General features: G+C 40.3%; 1 protein-coding gene across 1 annotated transcript in view; it reads right to left on the bottom strand.

Moving 5' to 3' along the window:
• Window positions 1-326: 326 nt before the first annotated feature.
• Window positions 327-20,433, bottom strand: part of LOC135194942 (uncharacterized) — a gene marked incomplete at its 5' end in the record, with an annotated part of 41,832 nt that continues 21,725 nt past the window's right edge. The window contains 2 exon segments of the mRNA XM_064221165.1: window positions 327-3,796; window positions 9,250-9,331. Coding sequence (XP_064077235.1) covers window positions 748-3,796; window positions 9,250-9,331 — 3,131 coding nt within the window.

A 20,433-nucleotide genomic window follows, 5' to 3' on the forward strand; every position in this document is an offset into this window, starting at 1 on the left:
AAATTACAGAGATCCATATCCTCACTTATGTGCCAGTGAGAACATGAATCTCTATCTTCACAGGTACAAATATCATATCATACATAATTTCCTCGTTGGACGAGTGGTTTGCGTGCTTGGCTACCAATCCGATGGTCCAAAGTTCGATTCTCGGCTTGGCCAGCGCATTATCAGAGGAATTTATTTCTGGTGATAGAAATTCATTTCTTGATATAATGTGGTTCGGATTCCACAATAAGCTGTAGGTCCCGTTGCTAAGTGACTAATTGGTTCCTAGCCACATAAAAATATCTAATCCTTTGGGCCAGCCCTAGGAGAGGTGTTAATCACCTCAGTGGTCTGGTAAAACTATGATATACTTAACTTAATATCATACATAAATACTAACATGAAGGCCACTAGTATTACAATTTGGAAAATTCATGTAGTATTTTGGAAGGCAGAAACCCCCATACATGCTAAAATTTACAGTTACAGTAACTTGTGTCAAATTTTAAATAAATGGTATTTATATCAATGTGGTCAAAGTCTCATATATTGTACAAAATTAAACAGTTAACAAATGAGAAGTAAATGAATGTAGGCAACAACATAACTAGTAAGATGAACAATACATTTGTGGGAATATTTTCTAAATATCACTACATAAAAGTTCCTCCACTAAAAAAGGATAGCTCTCACTAAAAATCCAGAAGGTGCATACCACTTTCACTACATAATCAAATCACCCGGTGTAAAACTATATTCTCAGCCATTTTGCAAACGGTCATTATACATCATCTTACCATTGAATGTTTTCTTTATTTTAAGGCACTTGTTTTCACATGAACATAAAAAATTGAATGTTGAAAACACACTTTCCATCCTGATCATTTCTATAAATGGATGTATGACCTCATCGTCAAAAGGATGATAAGAAGATATAATTGTCAGAGAAAAACGCTCTGTGCATGACTTCTTTACCTGTTTAAGATAATCAACAATATTCAACACACCTTGAAAGGAGAGATGAGTTTGTTCTAAAGAAATACTCTGTGCCAAAGCTAATGTTTTAAAGAACCTGTAGAATAAAGATTGATCTGAGCTAAGATTATGAGAGGTTTCATCCTTTAACCCAGGCAAGGCACAGTGTACTCTCAAGTCTCCACACACATCCTTCCTGATAGTTACAAATTTGCTTGAGTAATTAAAACTTACGATGTCATACAAATAAACATCCTTAAGCAAATTTGCTAGATCATCAAAGTTCTCCTTCCTACTCAATTCAACACTGGCACATACACAAGGGAACAGACTACAAGACGTACAAATGTCTATCTCGGACGTAATTACAATCTCCTTGCCTTTTGGTTTGTCAATCTTTTTTAGCTCACGTTCATCAACGCTCAGTCTTGGCCTTTTCAGCAATTTCTCGTCACTGTCCATTTCCAACTGGTTATTCTTTAGTTTCTTGGTCACAAAGTTTATGTCGTCGCCATCACTTGTGTGGGAGCTTAAAACCTTTCTAACTCCTTTCAGAGAGAGTTGGGAATCCAATATGATTAACTTCTGTATTCTGTATAGTTTCAAAATATTTAGTAACAAATTATTGTTGGAATCACCATAAAAATCCATATTTCTTAAAAGCAACCTCTCTAGTTTTGGTGGCTGGTTTATTTTAACAGTAATAGAGAGCATCCACCCTTGTCTAGGGATTGTGTAATTCTTGCCAGCTGCAATAGTATTGCTATCAATATCCATGTCTTCATGGGCTGATTTCTGATGGAAATATTCATCTATAAAACGATTCTGGGCGTGAGACTGATCGGAGTCAGAAGGCTGAAATCTTAAACTCAGGTTTTCCATTTCTTCAAAAGCCATCAGATTTAAACTGAACTCAACAGTGATATATATATCATAAATACTTAATGACCTGACATGACCAGGAAACCGTACCATATCTAGAAATTTCTGGATATTGTCAAAATATTTGATCCTTAATTTAAGTGAATGATGATCTGGAACACTGAATGGCTTTACTGATGTAAGGAGTTGTTCTTCCATTGTTAATTCAATTGTTACAGAGATATACTTGAGGTCTGGTAAGTGGTCACATTTCAAAATCTCGATAAGAGAAGAAACATCATAGACAGTAACATCAATAGTGTCCAAAGTCTTCAGTGAGAACCCTTTTAAGAATTCAAGAGTTGTAGAACATAATAAAGGACCAGTATAAGACGTGATATATATAGGGCAACAAGCACTCACTAATGTTCTGCAAAGATCTCTAAGAGAATCTTGATAAGCGTATGGGAAACAACTATCTCCAGCAACATAAAACTTTACTTTGGTGCAATTTTGTAAACTTTCTATGTTCTTCAATTTATTCCACATCATTATGAGCATCCTGACATCCAGAGTACTTTCTAACTTGATAGTCACTGGATGATCCCTATCCAATTTCACTTTTTTCAGCAAAATAGCCAATCTTCTTAATTTTCTATCATCAAATTTCTCTGTATTTATTATCCAACAAGGTGTTGAAGAAAGCAACTCAACAAGTAAGTTTATCACTTTTGTTTGTTTACAAACATCGTCCAGTGCCATTATAAAGTCCCAGTTTGACATGGCATTTCTTAATGGATTTCCAGATTTTTTTTTTCCTTGTTCACTGCTGCACATCTTGCTCTTTGATCCTTCAACTTCCATTGGCTCTATTACTCTATTTTCCTTACATTTTGTCAGGCTTTTAATATCAAGAAGACAAGTTAAATAACCTTCCATGTAAGTCACTACTTGGTCTGAAGGCCTGCTATCCTCACCCCAAAAGCCAGAGTTACACCACATGCCACAAACAAATTTAAATACTCTCATGAAACTTGGAGCACTTGACAACCAATCTCTGCAAGCTTTGGCTGGGTTGTGAAAAACATACAATGCAGCTATAAAATCCTGAACAGAAGAATGCCTAAATTTTGTTTTTCCATGTTCATGGCACAAGAACACATCTTTTACCTCCTCACCTATTTCATTAAGTTCCTTTTCACTGTGAGCATTGCTATTTCCCATTTTTAATGCAAATGCAACCTCTCCTAACTTTAACACATCTGACTGTTTATCATTCCAAAACCAACCCCTGCTTTTGAACTTACCATCAACAAAAGCTGCAATTAAGTCAAAATCAGTGTCGAAATTGACTGCACTCCCATGTGTAAAAAATACCTGTACCATGTCAGGAGATGTAATTAAATCCTGGTATTCACACTCTTCATACAGATCACTTGTCGAACCCCTACGTCCACCACTGTACTTTTCTAAAAGCTGAAGAACATGATGGCGTGTAAATGGTTGTATTTCTAACAACACCCAGTCATTTGTATGTGACAAGACCTCTCGATGAGCAGTAATCCAAGTGCCACACTGCATTTCTTTGAAAAGATTTCCTAAGGACTTCATATTCCAGTCTACAATAAATAATATGTTATCCTTATGTTCCCTGATAACTGCTGCCACTGTCTCCAGTCCATAGTTTCTCACTGTTCTTGCAGCTAAAGATTCAACACAGTGGTGTACTTGGTCCCAAAAATCTGAACTTGAAGTGACAACAGGAGGTATTTTCTGCTTTGGTTTCCTGTATATATCTTCAAGGTACAGCACAAGGACAAATGTATTCATTTCCTTGGCTGAGGCTGCAAGACTCCTAAGCACTGTTGACTTACCCATTCCAGCTGAGCCACAGAGTAGCATGGGATGCCGTTTGCAACTTTTCCAGTCATCAATAATATATTTTGGAAGGTTCTCAATAACCTTTCTTTTCCTGAAATTAAAAGCAAATGAAAATAACACTCATCAAATACAGTAGGTACAGCAATAAAAGATTAATTTTATCCACATGGACAGAATGACAGAATGAATGAGTACACGAAATATGGGTTGTATGGACCAGCGCTGGAGCCAAGGAAGCCATTCACATCTGCTGCCTCAATTGGAAAGTGGAGTATTGAGCTACATCTACCTAGCTGTCCAGAAGCAAGTAAGAAATTTTTCTGCAGCCTATAATTTTCTCAACATGTCTGCAGGTTTGGTGGTTCTTATGAGAAAACAAATTTACAAGACTAAAAAATAATTTTTAACCTTTCACAAGGGAAATATATTTATATGAGGTACAAATCATTGCCTTATTAGTTTTACCTCAGAACTCAAAAGGATACACTAACAATTTATTAGGTATAATTATGTTCACTCCAAGTAGGTCATAACTTTTCTCTGATTCCCTTTGTAAGTTTGCAGTTTCAGTCAAATTGAAAAGAAGCACTGCCTTGCATCATGTACATATTATTTTCCATAGATTTTATTTTCCTTTCTGAAGCACAAGTGTGTTTTCACTTTCCTCATCACTGCTTTCTTATGTAGGAGTACGTATTCCAAAGCATAAGCTAGAAACAGTTGTCCTTTCTCTTCATATGGAATAACCTAAACTCATCCATGAAACTGGTATAAGCATTACTTCACTTATACAAAATAAACCTTTTAACTAATGCAATAGAATTGGATAGACTTATTTTCTATTTACACAGCATTTTACAGTTCACATTTTTGGGTGCTATTATAGTAGGCAGTCCACCTTGCAAAACTCGAGATCCACTGCAGTCTACTGCCTTTGTTACTTTTTAAAAGGGGCTGCTCACTTGTTAATTGTTTCTTTTTTACCACCACCTTATTACTTGCTAAAACAGGCTGTTTACTTATTAAAGCAGGCTGCTTACTTGTTTATTAACCCTCTTACGCCGGAGCGGTAAATAAAAAATTGTCTCCCGTGTGCCAGAGGGGTTTCGGAGTGAGCGCGGAAGCGGAAAAAATATTTTTTTCAAAAAATCACAGCACGCTTAGTTTTCCAGATTAAGAGTTCATTTTTGGCTCCTTTTTTTGTCATTGTCTGAAGTTTAGTATGCAACCATCAGAAATGAAAAACATTATCATTATCATATATAAATAATGCGATATATGATAGCGCAAAAACGAAATTTCATATATAATTGTATTCAAATCGCGCTGTGCGCAAAACGGTTAAAGGTAACAAGTTACTTTTTTTCGTTGTAATGTACACTAAATTGCGATCATTTTGGTATATAACACATTGTAAAACGATAAAAGCAACACAGAGAAAATATTATCACAAAATAATGCATGAATTCGTAACGCGCGGACGTAAACAAATATTTTTTTCAAAAATTCACCATAAATCTAAATATTGTCCTAGAGACTTCCAATTTCTTTCAAAATGAAGACAAATGATTGAATATTACTATACTGTAAGAGTATTAGCTTACAATTGCAGTTTTCGACCATATCTGACGAGTTAAAGTTGACCGAATGTTGAATTTTTTTATATATATATTATTTTTATGCAATTATTTCGGAAATAAGAAAAGCAACAACCTTCAAATATTTTTTGTTTTATTCTACATGAAATTGCACACATTTTCATATATAAAACTCTATGAAATGCCTAATATGAAACAGAGCAAATATTCCGAGAATGGGACGTACGTATTTCGGAGATTTGTGGCAGAGAATCCGCGCGCGGAGGGGAGGAAAGATTTTTTTTTAAATTCACCATAAATCTAAATATTTTGCTAGAGACTTCGAATTTATTTCAAGATGAAGATAAATGACTGAATATTACTAGACTGTAAGAGTTTTAGCTTACAATTGCGTTTTTTTTTCGACCATTCGGTAGAGTCAAAGTTGACCGAACGTGGTTTTTTTCTATTTATCGTGATTTATATGCAAATATTTCAAAAAGGAGAAAAGCTACAACCTTCAATTATTTTTTGTTGTATTCTACATGAAATTGCGCACATTTTCATATGTAAAACTTTATGTAACGGCTAATTTAAAATGGTGCAAACATTACCACAATCGCACATATGATTTTTTTGGAAGAGTTACCGCGCGGACGTAAAGAAAATTTTATTTTTTTCATAAATTCACCATAAATCGAAATATTGTGCTAGAGACTTCCAATTTGTTGCAAAATTAAGGTAAATGCTTGAATATTACTAGAATATAAGCATTTTAGCTTACAATTGCGTTTTTCGACCATTTCGGTAGAGTCAAAGTTGACCGAAGGTTGAAATTTTGGCAATTATCGTTATTTATATGAAAATATCTCAAAACTGATAAAAGCTACACCCATGGGTTGTTTTTAGTTGTATTGTTGCATGAAATTGCACACATTCCATATATAAAACTTTATATAATGGCTAATTTTAAAATGGTGCAAACATTACCACAATCGCATGTATGATTTTTTTCGGAAGAGTTTTACCGCGCGGACGTAAAGGGAAGGAACAAAGGGTTTTTCATAAATTCACCATAAATCAAAATATTGTGCTAGAGACTTCCAATTAGTTGCAAAATTAAGGTAAATGATTGAATATTACTAGAATATAAGCGTTTTAGCTTACAATTGCGTTTTTGACCATTTCGGTAGAGGCAAAGTTGACCGAAGGTTGAAATTTTGGCAATTATCGTTATTTATATGAAAATATCTCAAAACTAATAAAAGCTACAATCATGAGTATTTTATTGTTGTATTCTACATAAAAATGCGCACATTTTCATATATAATACTTCATGTAACGGCTAATTTACAATGGTACAAAAATTATGTCAAAGTGACGAAATAATTTCAGAGATGTGTCACAGATTCTTTTTAGTGCGGCAAAAAAGAAATTCGCGCTTGCGCGCCTGCGTAACGATTGTAAACAAAACATCACCTTGATCCGTGAACTCCCAGCATCCCCCAAGGCGCGTGATTCAAAAATTTTAGGCTGGTAGGCCTATAAGTATTTTTCCGCGAATTTTAAAAAAAACTTTTGTAAGTCGACGTAAAATACGTCCACTCGGCACACGGGAGACAAAAAATGTTGACGTAAAATACGTCCAGTCGGCGTAAGAGGGTTAACTAAGGAGTAACTTCCCTCATAAATTCTCATTTTATTTAGATACAGTCAAACCCCTCAACCCAAGTTGTTCAAGGAATTCTATTCCTCGGTGACTGCTCCAGAAGATAGTGCTATCTCTTTCTTTCATCAGCATAACCTATTAGACACTGTGCAAGATGCTGAGCCATGCTATAGATGTGGCTGTGTAATGCAAGAAAAGAGGAAGCGCGGATGGAATGGTGAATTTAAGACTATACTTCAATGTCCAAAAAAAGGATGTCAGATTTCACAATTTTACAATCAGTAAGAACCAATATGTAACCCATTTTTTCAACATACAGATGGCCATAATCGAGTGAATTCCAAACTGAGTTTGTGTGAAATCCTGGAATTGGTTTTCCCTTTTGTGGTGGAGATTCCCATGTGTATAATGGGTAAATCCCCAAACACAGTCACGGGCAGGTTCAACATGTGCGGGGAAGTGTGTAGTGCAGTTGTATGTGTATCATAAAGTTTTAGATGTCAAATGGAAGGCATGCCTGAAGTGCCAATTCAAATCGACAAGGCAAGATTTGCAGGCTGTAGAAAGTATATTTGAGGATGGATGTTTGATGGTGACTGTGGACCTCTCTTGGTTAAAAACAATCAAAGATTGTAAAGCAAGGAATCTGTGGCATCTGGCAACACATACATATACGTACTACGAGGTGAAAGCTGATCACTGGCCAAGCTTGGGACCTCTTTGTACTGTCTCTAATCCATGCCCACAGTGTTGTTCCTGGCCTAAAATCTCGGTGGAGGACTTTCTATAAGAAGGTTTTTCACCACCCCAAGCAGACATTTCGGCATCTCCTTCTTCCAGCAGTCTTCCTCCTGTATCTTTTGTTTCCGTGTCCCCCGTCCTTTTCTTCCATTGATTCGTCTTTGGAAGTATCGGGCAGTGCACAAGATAATTTTATGTTTAATGAGGATCCCTCTCTTGTGGGAGATGATCACACTCCCTCAGGGGAGGAAGCTCCTCCTCCAGCTTCACCTTGTTTTAGATTTGGAGTCCAACGAAATGTCAGCGGTTTGGGCGTCCCTAGGCCTACGGGGTTCACCCTCTTTGGATAGTTTGCTGGCGCATTTCTTGTCTGCTCGCCAGCCTACCCCAGTCCCACTGGCAGTCCCCCCCTCCTCCTGGCCTACACTACATTAGTACAGTACACGTGTGATGCCTTCAAGGGGGCCGGAGCCGTCAACAACATCATCTGCTGGGTCACTGCTTATCTTAAGACTATGACTTCGACTGTGGTGTCGGTTCTCTCTCCGTCTCAGGCAGTGACGTCATTACCATCCACATCTCTGTCGTCTGCTCGGCCTCCCTCAGAGACTTTCTTTCAGCGATGTTTGATAAACTGGACTCCGTTTTTTGTGAAAGATATGCAGTTCCCCCTACAGAGAGATGGTGTAGAAGGAGAGAGCCTTCCACATCCTCCTCTCCACCTAGCAAGCAGCATCGAAATAGGAGAGAGCCTTCCCCTACTCCATCTCCTTCGCCTCCTACTGTACAAGAGTCAGACGTTAAAGGATTCAGGACTTTGTTTCTTCTTCCGAGAATTAGAGGAGTGTTTCGCTGTCTTCTCCACACGGAGGTGTCTCTCCATTGCACGTACATGTACGTGTTCCAGTTTGTGATGGCTTCCCATCTGTACAGCCTATTTGAAGACAGGCACCAACCAAAAAGACTTCACTTTTAAAGCTCATTGGGAACTAGTCTGGTAGTCCTGTAGAAAAATGAAAGATAGAGGCATTTTTTGGCACAGCAGTTGAATGCATACTCCATAAAATCTTAACCCATAATCAAAGAGCGGTCTTTCTTAGATGCTACATGGTAGGTTAGAGCATCTTGGATACTGGAACCCACCTTTCTGCCAAGCTCTGACAACAATTTCCAGCTTGTGCCAGGAATATTCCTATATAAAAGGTGATGGTATTTTATTTCTGTAAAAATTAATAAAAATACATCTACGTATTGACCTAAGAAAATGTGCAGAATATTATGTAATTAGTCATCTGCAATATCAACAGCAAACATTGTAGCAAAAAGTGTGCTACATCAACTAAAGAGAGAAAGGGAGGTTCCCTACCTCAGGTAGGTAATCAGAGATAACTATCAAGCTATAGTTTGCAACTTTGTATAAAAAAAAAGATTATTATTATTTTGCAATCAGTTACATGAATACCTAACTACATTGTAACTTTGGCCTGGCATAAAATCAAAATACAATGCAGGAATAACATACGTATGAGAGAAATTCATCAATCAATCCATACTTACGAAGTGTCCGAGATGACAGGGTGAACAAAGGTTGGCTCAGCAGCATACATGTACTTTGTATAAATTTCTTGTCGTAGATTTTCTGTAACAAAAGAAAAAAGGATTAATATAAAAATGTTAATAAAGTATAATACTTTAACAAACTTTGAGTAAAACAAGGTTTTGAACTTTCCAACTGTAGTCATGTTAACAAAATATGCTTCATTGGAAAATTGCCATGAGTCATTGATACAGTTCACTTCTTTGGGTATTTTTTTTTCTGTTAGATAAATTCCAGACTTCAAACTAGTATACGTAGAGTGAGATAAACCCCTTGATGGAGTCTCTTACAAAGACTTTCTGCTACAAAGGCTCAAACTAAACATGTGAAATGTTCATAGATACAATTATAGTACAGCTCTACAGGTGGGAGCAAATACTGGCTACCAAGATTCTGCTACTTTACATATAACTGGATCAATTCCAAGTCCTCTACCAATTTGTTTATCTAATATCTAACCAAATGTCTTACTGCATACACAATGTCAACAAAAAACACCTAACAACAACAAGGTGAACCTGAAGTTTCATGATACATGTTGTCACTGAAGAAACAAAAATATTTGCTACCATGATATATGGAACACCCATTAAAACCAAAACCTCTCAAGATATTATTATTATACAGGCGGTCCCCGGGTTACGACGGGGGTTCCGTTCTTGAGACACGTCATAAGCCGAAAATCGTCGTAAGCCGGAACATCGTCAAAAATCCTAAGAAAACCTTACTATTAATGCTTTGGGCGCATTGAAAACTATGTAAACTGCATTCTTATGGCATTTTTCATCAAAAAAACCTTCAAATATGATATTGTTATGATACAATAAAGTTTGTTCATACTTACCTGGCAGATATATATAGCTGTATTCTCCGAAGTCTGACAGAATTTCAAAACTCCCGGCACACGCAGTGGGCGGCCAGGGGGTTAGTACCCATTCCCACCGCTGGGAGGCGGATATCAGGAACCATTCCCATCTTCTATTCAGATTTTTCATACCACTGTCCCCTGAGGGGAGGTGGGTGGGTACTTAATTATATATATCTGCCAGGTAAGTATGAACAAACTTTATTGTATCATAACAATATCATTTTGTTCATGAAACTTACCTGACAGATATATATATACTATAGCTGAATCCCACCATTGGAGGTGGGAAGGGACAGAATAGAAGGATTTTAGGAAACAAATTACATGCAGATGATTGACATCTTGGTTCCTTACCTGTTAGCATAGCTGACTTCGTGATTACTGTCACCCAAGTCTGCTTCTGCTTTACTAGAGTCTCCAGCAAGGTAGTGACCTATATAGCTGGAGAGTTCTAGATGATCTGTCAACAGGAGCGTGATCACAATGTGACTAGACCATATTGACCATACTGTGGGGGCAACGAAGCTAAAAACCACCACCTGACCTAACCTATCAAAGTTAGTCCCATAACTTCTAGGCTAAAGAAAGGGAAAGCGCCTCAAGCAACCGACCCTTCAACTGTAAATCAATACAATAAAATTAAAAGCACACCTATCCCTTTTCTATAGGATAGGATTCGTGCTGCTTCCTGCCCCCAATAATATTTCTGCGGATATGTATGGTCCTAGCGACTCGCAGATCTCATATGTCGTCTTCACATCCCGCCAGGAGTGTGAAGCAAACAGAGTTGCTTCGCTCAAACGTGGCACTCAGGATGTTACTGAGTGTCATGCTCTGTTGAAATGCTTCCGAGGCCGCGCCCTCACCTCGTAAGCATTCAGTTTAAAAGATTTCAAATCTTTGTTCAAACATAATGAATGAGCCTCTTTAAAAGAACTCCTTAACCATAACGCCAGGGCGTTCTTCGACATGGGCAAGTCTGGTCTTTTTTTAATTTTTACGGAGCACCAGCAGATTGTGAGAATGACCTCAACTTTCTTTAGTTTTATCAAGATAAAACTTGAGAGCCCCGACAGGGCACAGGACTCTCTGTGGCTCTTGCCCAATAATTTGTGCCATCCCCTTGATCTCCAGGCCTCTGGGCCAAGGGTTAGACGGGTTTTCGTTCTTAGCAAGAACGGAAGGCTTAGAGGACGCACCGAATTATGTCCTCTAAAGCCAAAACCTCTGATGATGGCTAAAACCTCACTAACCCTCTTTGCCGTAGCTAGAGTGGTTAGAAAATTAGCCTTTCTGGTCACGTGTATTAAGTTTACAGAAAGGAGAGGTTCGAAATGCTTTGACATCAGGAACTTCAGACTACGTCTAAGTTCCATGCCGGAAGCTTCGATCTAGACCATTTCAAGATTTCCACAGACCTCAAAGATCGCTGAAGGGCTTGTTGTTTGACCAGATCCGAATCTCTGAGCCTAGAGGCCGTCAACAAACATATTTCCGTATTCTACAATCGTTGGACTGCTAGCTTATCCCATACTTCAGACGGAAAGGGAAGACGGTAAAGTAATTCACAGAGGTCGAGGTGGAGGAACAGTCATTCTTCCTGCACTATCTCCAGAAACGGCCCACTCCGATTGGTACACTGCAAAATATGCAGCACTGCTTTGCTTTGGCAATGAGACTTGCAATTAATCTTGAAGATCCTATCGCTTCTCGACAGTCTGAACGCATTCAGACTCAGAGCGGAGAGGTTTTAGGTACCTCTCGAAGTGAGGCTGTTAGAGTAGACCGATTCTCTCGGGAAGGGTCCTTGGAAAGTGCTCTCTGAAGGACGTGACCTCTGTGAATCCAGCCTCTCGAAGGCCAACATGGGGCGATCAGCGTCTTTCTCGCTCCCTCTTATGCCAGCGATTATCTTATTATATTTACTAAGCTTTTGATTAGGGGAAAAAGAGACTAACCAACTATCCCCATTGCATACTATAGGATGGCGCCTATTGCTACTGCTCTCGGATCGAGAATAAGGGAGCAACGTAGAGGAAGCTTCTTCGTCTTCAATATTACGAAGAAATCTACGAAAGGACGTCCCCAAAGTCTCCACAACTCTCGACATACTTCTAAGCGAGGATTACTCAGACGTCAGTAGTTGCTGCCGTCGATCGAGAAAATCCGCACAGATGTGCAATCGTGTAACGAACCTCTTGAGGATCGTTACGTTCCGTGCCTATGCTGATAACCATCTCTCTCTTCTTGGGATATGAGAGAGCTGCGGAATTATCTGAGATGATTTGGACCACTCGACCAAAAACTCACTCTTCGAGGAACTGGAGAGCCAACCAAATTGCTTCCAATTCTTTTAGATTATGTGCCAGGACCTCTGTACCTCTGTCCGGATGCCTGGCACCCTCTCGGTATCACCTGAGGTGATCCTCAACCCATTGAAAGATGTTTTAATTATTTCTAGATCTTTGATGTTATTTCAGTTCTCCTGTAGGAAAAACTGTAGAGGTCTGAATTGCAGTCTATTCAGGGAAACAAGCTTCTCCAGCGAGGAAATGGTCCCCAGCAGACTCGTCCATTCCCTCACTAAGCATGCTTCCTTCCCTAATAAGGCTGCGCTTTGCATAAGCAGGAGAGCATTATTATAGTGCTATGCCGCTGTAGACTCGTACAGAATTCTGTTACAGTGTTTATTCATGATTACTAGAAATCCCCTCAACCCGAGGCTAAAGTCCATGATTGTAGGGCAGAGATGCGGTTCGTCAATCAATCCCGCGGGAGAGAGAGATGTAACCGACGGCGCATAACAGCGAGCTACCTGATACTGAGTTGGTGACAGTTACAGCAGCTTACGTTCACCTTCTTGCAGTATTATGCCGAGTTGCCAGCTACTCTATTCTACTAAGGAATAGATTTTCCATTTGAACAGAAACTCTCAAGTTGGCATATTTAAGTGAAACAGAATTCGCTAAATACAGAAGCTGATTTTGTGTTGTCGTAACACTACGCTAAATTAACCAAATGTTAAATCGGAAACTCCTGGAAAGTTGCCGGGAGTACCGATTAAATATACTGCGTCATCCACAATGACAGCAGCCTTCTATCGTCGTCTCGAACTATTCTGCCTGAGTTACCAGCTACTCTATTCTACGAAGGAATAGGTTTGTTACTATTATCGATCAGAAGGAAATTCTCAAGCAGGCATATTTAAGTGAAACATAATTCGCTAGATGCAGAAGCTGAGTTGGTGTTGTTGTAACAATACCTTTTAGCGTTGGCCTTACACCGGAAACTCCTGGAAGTTTGCAGGAAGGACCGATTAAATACACTTAAAATAACAGTCCTTTCGGTTGCCATCTGTAGAGGTAACTACGATATGCGTATATGACTTGAACCCTACATTAGTAATACAGTGGTACCTCGAGATACGAAATTAGTCCGTTCCGAGGCGGCCTTCGTATAATGAGTTTTTCGTATCTTGGAACAAATTTTACTAGTAAAATGGCTAATCCGTTCCAAGCCCTCCAAAAACACCCCATTAAATTTCATAATTAAGCTAAATTGACCTATAAACAATGAAATACTACAACAATTTGGAACATTCAATACCTAAATTAAGAATAAAAATCGAAAAGCTGTAAATAAAGTGTATATTAGTGTACAAGAAATATTATTACTGTAACGTAAAATGTGGAAGCTTACCTTTCGAGTGAGGCTATCTCCGATAGTGGCGGCAGAGGAGGAGGAGGACAAACGGCAGATAACGTACGTACGTACGTACGTACACTTAACTTTACGAAAACACACAAAAAATTTAAGGAAAACCATAAAACTAAAATTTACGAAACACCTTAACAAAACTGTAACACTTAACTTACAAAAATCTAGAAATTACGTAAAAAAAAAAAAATTCTTTTTTTTTATTTTTAACTTTTTTTACTTTTACGTTTTTTTTTTTTTTTTTTTTTTTTTTTACAGAATTTCAACTTCATCACCGCTTTCAACGTTCTGTTTTCATCACTTGGTTCTTCCTTTTTGCTTTCAACTTTCTGTTTTTTATCACTTGGTTCTTCCTTTTTGCTTACTCCTGCTAATGCTGAAGGCCTCTTTAAAAAATAACGATCCAAGGAAGATTGCTTCTGCCTACTTTTCACAATGTTCCTGAAATGACTCAAGCAAACGTTCATCGAAACTGCGCAAGCATACGACCTGTGTGAGCCTTTTCGGGGTGTCTTTTTTCGATAAACAATTGCACTTTATGAAAAAGCGCCTAGAATATCCTTAATTTCTGCCGTTGTCATAGGCTCCTCCTCCTCTTCCTCGCCGCTGCTAGAGAACTCCTCTTAAACGAGGGTTAAGTTGCATGGCCTCCAACTCCTTCAGGTCATCTGTCGTAAGCTCCTCTTGGTGCTCCTCGAGAAGGTCGTTGATGTCGTCCTCGTCGACGACCAGCCCATGGACTTGCCGAGCAACGATCTCGTCAAGATCTGGTTCCAAAACAGTTTCGGGATCATCAACTGTTTCTGACTCTGCAGTACCAGCTTCGCCCACGTCGAATCCCTCGAAGTCTCTGACGGATACGGCATCAGGCCAGAGTTTCCTCCACGAGGAATTCAAGGTTCGCCTCGAAACCTCCTGCCAAGCTATGGTCAATGAGTTCCGGATGCAAATGGACGATGTCGAAATGCTCCTTCCTTCCAAAAATTGACGCAAGGTGAGGTTTGTGGTATCGGTGATGTCGAAAACATCTCTTGAAAAGATGTTTCGTGTACAGCTTCTTAAAGTTCGCTATCACTTGCTGGTTCCATGGCTGGAGGAGAGGGGTGGTGTTGGGCGGAAGAAAAAGAATCTTAACGAAGGAATACTCCGCTAGGATATCTTCCTCGAGGCCAGGAGGTGGGGAGGGGCATTGTCCAACACCAGCAGACATTTCAGGGGGAGGCGCTTCTCTTGCAAAAAAACTCTTCACAGTCGGGCCGAAACACAGATTTACCCACTCCGTGAACAAAAGCCTCGTTACCCAGGCTTTTGCATTAGCCCTCCACATCACTGGAAGCTTCTCCTTCAACACTTTGTGGGCCTTGAAGGCTCGAGGAGTCTCGGAGTGATACACCAGTTAGGGGCTTTCACCTTGCAATCCCCACTGGTGTTCCGAACAAAGTGCGAGCGTAAGCCTGTCTTTCATAGGCTTATGCCCGGGTAGCTTCTTCTCTTCCTCCGTGATGTATGTCCGACGAGCATTTTTTCCAAAAAAGGCCAGTCTCATCACAGTTGAAGACTTGCTGAGAACTGTAGCCTTCCTTGGTCATCATCTCGTCGAACGTCTTTTTAAAGGCTTCGGCCGCTTTTTTCGTGTCCGAGCTGGCAGCCTCCCCATAGACGCACCACGCATGGATGCCAGTCCGTTTATGAAATTTCTCGAATCCAGCCATGCGAAGCCTTGAACTCTGGGGTTGGCATTGAAGTCCTTTCCCCTCCTTCGTCTTCCGCCTGCGCAATCAAATCGCCGAAAATAGCACTGGCCTTGTGAGCGATTGCTGTCTCCGTTACTGTATCGCCAGCGATTTCTTTGTCTTTTATCCAGATGAGGAGCAGCCGTTCCATCTCGTCGTGCACATGGCTCCTCTTGCTGGACAAAATAGTGATGCCCTTCGACGGTGTAGTTGCTTTGATGGCATCCTTCTGTTTAAGGATGGTGCCTATTGTCGAACGGATTACGGCCAGTATTCCTTTGCGATCACACTCAATCGCATACCAGCTTCGTACTTCTTTATGATCTCCATCTTTGTCTCCAAAGAGAGCATGCGCTTCTTTCCGTGAATTTCAACTTTCTTGGGACCCATGACTACGTTAATTTACGTAAAGTTACACAAATACGTAATAATACAGTCTTCGCACAACACGATAATATGGACTGCAACGAAATCACCAACGAATTTACGTTACTAAACGAAATCGTTGGAGTGAACGAATGCCGATTGCGTACGGTAAACTTTCAGGTGCAGAGTGGCCGAGCTAAGGGACGCCAGCGCGTACGTATAGAAGATGCATGATGGGAGGAATGCTGTCCAATAAGAGAGAAGGATCTCATGGCTTGGATAGCATGAGGAACCAATGGGAGAGCAGGAGGATGGTGGCGAGTCTACTAACACTAAGATGGTGGCGTGCGGCGCGAGTTTCAAAATTGTTATCGGGCGAATCTCAGACTTTCAGAAACCTTTCGTATCTTGAAAACTTTTCGTATGTAGAGCAGTAAAATTTTTCGCATTGGCTTTCGTAACTTGGATTTTTCGTAAGTTGAGCCTTTCGTATCTCAAGGTACTACTGTATGACGCAAAGATAAAATACGTAAGTATTGTAGTCACTTGAACATCTAATTCTCTACTACATTCTTTCCTCGACGAGGAAGAGAGAGAGAATGGAACTCGACTGTCTTCGTTCTCTTTGCCAAGAGAACGAATTATTATTATTCGAATGGAGATCCTCAAGTGAGAACCGAGGATCGAAAAGGACAGTTCAAGCTTCTTATGATATTGGACATAAGACTTCATGGACGTAGTCTACAAGTCTTTTTCCTGGATGAGCCTCTGACTAATGAATGAGAGCTCTTTCGAATTTTGTTAATGAGAGCTTATCCGCTTATGCGATAAAATGTTATTAAGATCTTTGTCAATGAGAACTAACCCATTTACATGACAGAAGTAATCCAGGAATTCGAGCATATAGTATTCCTGATTCCCGCAGAAATCGAGGAAGGGGCAGGATTCCTGATCAGAGACTGGGCTTACGACAGGTAGGACCTTAATGTTCCCCTTCGGCAGCGCAGTCCCGAAAGCAGACGAGGCGTTTTATGACACCGAAATCTGCTTACAGTTTTTCTGGAATTCATCAAGTCATGGATTCTATTGAACGCTCCCTTCGTAGAAAGCGAAGTAGACATCTTGACGAAACCAAAATGATATTGTTAAGATACAATAAAGTTTTGTACATACTTACCTGGCAGATATATACTTAGCTATAGACTCGGTCGTCCCGACAGAATTTCAAATAAAAACTCGCGGCACACGCGACAGGTAGGTCAGGTGATCCACCATTCCCGCCACTGGTGGCGGGGTCTGGAACCATTCCCGTTTTCTAAGCCATAATTTCTCTTCCACCTGTCTCCTGAGGGGAGGATGGGTGGTCCTATTAATCGTATATATCTGCAGGTAAGTATGTACAAAAACTTTATTGTATCTTAACAATATCATTTTTGTACATGAAAACTTACCCAGCAGATATATACTTAGCTGATTTGGCCACCCTTGGGTGGCGGGCAAGAGACAGCTAAAAACAAAATAATACTTAAACTAAATACATTAAAAAACAGGGAAAAAACAACCTATGTTCTTGGATAAAATAATCCATGGTTCCTACCTGATTGGGCTGAAGACTTCATGACTACTGTCGATGAGTCTGCCTGCCTCAAGAGTTTCAGCGAGGAATGAACCTATGGCTGAATAACTCTTTGGATCGTGTCAATGGGGGGTAGCCCGCTTACGCGACAGAGCCTATTCTGGATCGTACCAATGGGGGCTGACCCACTTACATGGTAGAGCCTTGACCTTTTTGTCATATCAATGGAGACTCGCCCTCTTACATGACAGAGTTAAGGTTACTAAAAATAATCACAAGGAGCACTGAAGCCAATCCCGATCACCTGACCATGTTAGTACTGTTATAATCTAATGAATTGCAAGAGGGTTCCCTATTCCCTCTGACAATTAACCAATAAAAACAACCACCAATAAAAGATAATTTAAACACTAAAGGAAATTACGAAGGATTAGCCTCAGCCCTTCTCCCAGCACTGAATTCGCCGAAAACATACGCTCCCAGAGCAAAGCACTTTTCGTACGAAATTTTTACGTCTCTTAGGTAATTCGAGGCAAACACAGAATTACATCTCCAAAATTTAGACTCTATAAGTGCCTGCAGAGACCATGTTTTGTGAAATGCCATTGACGTAGCTATGGCTCTCACTTCATGCGCTCTTACTCTGAGAACATTGAGGTGCTCTTCATCGCACTTAAGGTGAGCTTCCTTATTACATCCTTTATGAAGAATGTAAGGGCATTCTTGGAAATCGATCTTTTCAGATCTCTTACAGAGCACCAAAGACTTTTCTATTGTACCTCCCAGCAAACTTTTTTCTTCTCAGGTAGAACTTGAGTGCCCTGACTGACACAAAAGTCCTCTCTAGTTCTCTTCCTGTTAATGAAGATAGTCCTCTTATCTCAAAGCTCTTGGCCAAGGCTTTGAGGGATTTTCATTTTTGCTAGAAAAACAAAAAATGGTTTAAAGGAGCAAATCGCTGAATCCTTACTTAAAACCCACTTTAACCTTCCAAAGCTTGCAACTCGCTAATTCTCTTAGCTGTTGCTAACGCAAAGAGGAATAATGACTTTCTAGTTGTCTCTAAAAGAAGCTGCGTGAGACGGTACGAATTTTTCCGACATTAGGAACTTGAGGACCACATCCAAGTTCCAGCTAGGTTTCTTGATTATATGTTCTTTCGTGGTTTCGAAAGACCTTATAAGGTCATGGAGATCTTTATTATTGGTCAGATCTATTCCTTTATGTCGAAAGACTGAGGCCAGCATACTTCTGTAACCTTTCACTGTTGATACTGCCAGGTTCAGTCTTTTCTCAATATAGGAGAAAATCTGCGATTTCAGTTACAGAGGTACTGGAAGAGGAGATATTTCTTCCCCTTACACCATCTTCTAAAACAACTCCCACTTCGACTGATTATACTTTAGAGGTGGAGATCTTCTGGCTCTGCAATAGCCTTCGCCACTTCTCGTGAAAAAAAGCCCTTGCTCTGACAAGTCCTTCGACAGTCTGAAGGCGGTCAGACTTAGAGCGAGGGGAGGTTTTTGTGAAACCTGTCGAAGTGGGGTGTTTTGAGAAGATCGTTCCTCAGTGGAAGCGATCTTGGAAAATCTACTAACCACTCCAGCACCTCTGTGAACCAACGAGAGCTGGCCAGAAGGGAGCGATGAGGGTCATTCTTTTGTTCCTTCCGAGCAAGCGAACTTCCTCAATACCCCTCCCCTACTATCTTGAAAGGAGGGAAGGCGTATGTGTCCAAGCCCGTCCAATCTAGCAGAAAGCTGTCTACTGCTACTGCTTGTGGATCCGAGATCGGGGAGCAATAGTTCTCTAATCTGTGATTCCTGTTGGTCGCGAACAGGTCTATATTGGGCCTTCTCCACAGATGCCATAATTGCTGGCAAATCTGAGGATTGAGAGTCCATTCCGTGGGTAGGACTTGTTTCTTTTCTGCTCAACAGATCTGCCCGGACATTTCTCTCTCCCTGCACAAACCTTGTGAGAAAGAGAGATCTGCCTTTCCTGAGCCCAAATCAGCAGATCCTTTGCTGATTCGTACAGGGAAAAGGAATGCGTCCTGCCTTGTTTCTTTATATAAGCGAGGGCTGTTGTGTTGTCCGAGTGAATCTGAATCCCAGATCTGAGACCTGTTCCTCGAAATGAACTAAAGCTAGATGAATGGCTGTTAGTTTCTTTTTTGTTTATGTGCCAGGACACCTTGTTCTCCTTCCCAAGTGCCTGACACTTCTTCCGAACCTAGGGTCGCTCCCCACCCTGAATCTGAGGCGTCTGCAAATAACGCTAGGCGAGGGTTCTGTAAGTGAAGGGAGATTCCCTTGCTTAGTTTCTGTGGATCTAACCACCAGCGGATATTCTCCTTGATCCCTTTCGAGATTGGAAAGGTTTCTCCCAGATTGTTGGACTTCCAATCCATCTCTCCTTCAGATAAAATTGACGGGGTCGTAGGTGTAGTCTTCCTAAGGAAAACGAACTGTTCCATCGAGAGAGGGTCCCCAGTAAGTTCATCCATTCCCTCGCGGCAACAATGTTCTTTCCTTAAGAAGACTGCCACCTTTTCTAAGCAGCGTTCTCTCCTTTCCTGCGAGGATACGCTAGAAAATCCCGAGAATCCATCTGAATCCCCAGATAGACAATACTTTGCTGGGGAGTCAGCATGGATTTCTCGCGATTGACTAAAAGTCCTAGGGACTTTGTCAAATTTAGAGTAAATAAAAGGTCCTCCAGACATTTTTTATCCAATTGGGCTCTTATTAGCCAATCGTCCAGATATAAAGAGATCCTGATCCCTTCCAGATGTAGCCAATAAGCTACATTCTTCATGATGTCCGTGAAGACTTGAGGGGCAGTCGAAAGTCTGAAAACACATCGCTCGGAACTGGAATAC

Source organism: Macrobrachium nipponense, chromosome 15, assembly GCF_015104395.2.
Source record: "Macrobrachium nipponense isolate FS-2020 chromosome 15, ASM1510439v2, whole genome shotgun sequence".
NCBI classification, from domain to species: Eukaryota; Metazoa; Arthropoda; class Malacostraca; order Decapoda; family Palaemonidae; genus Macrobrachium; species Macrobrachium nipponense.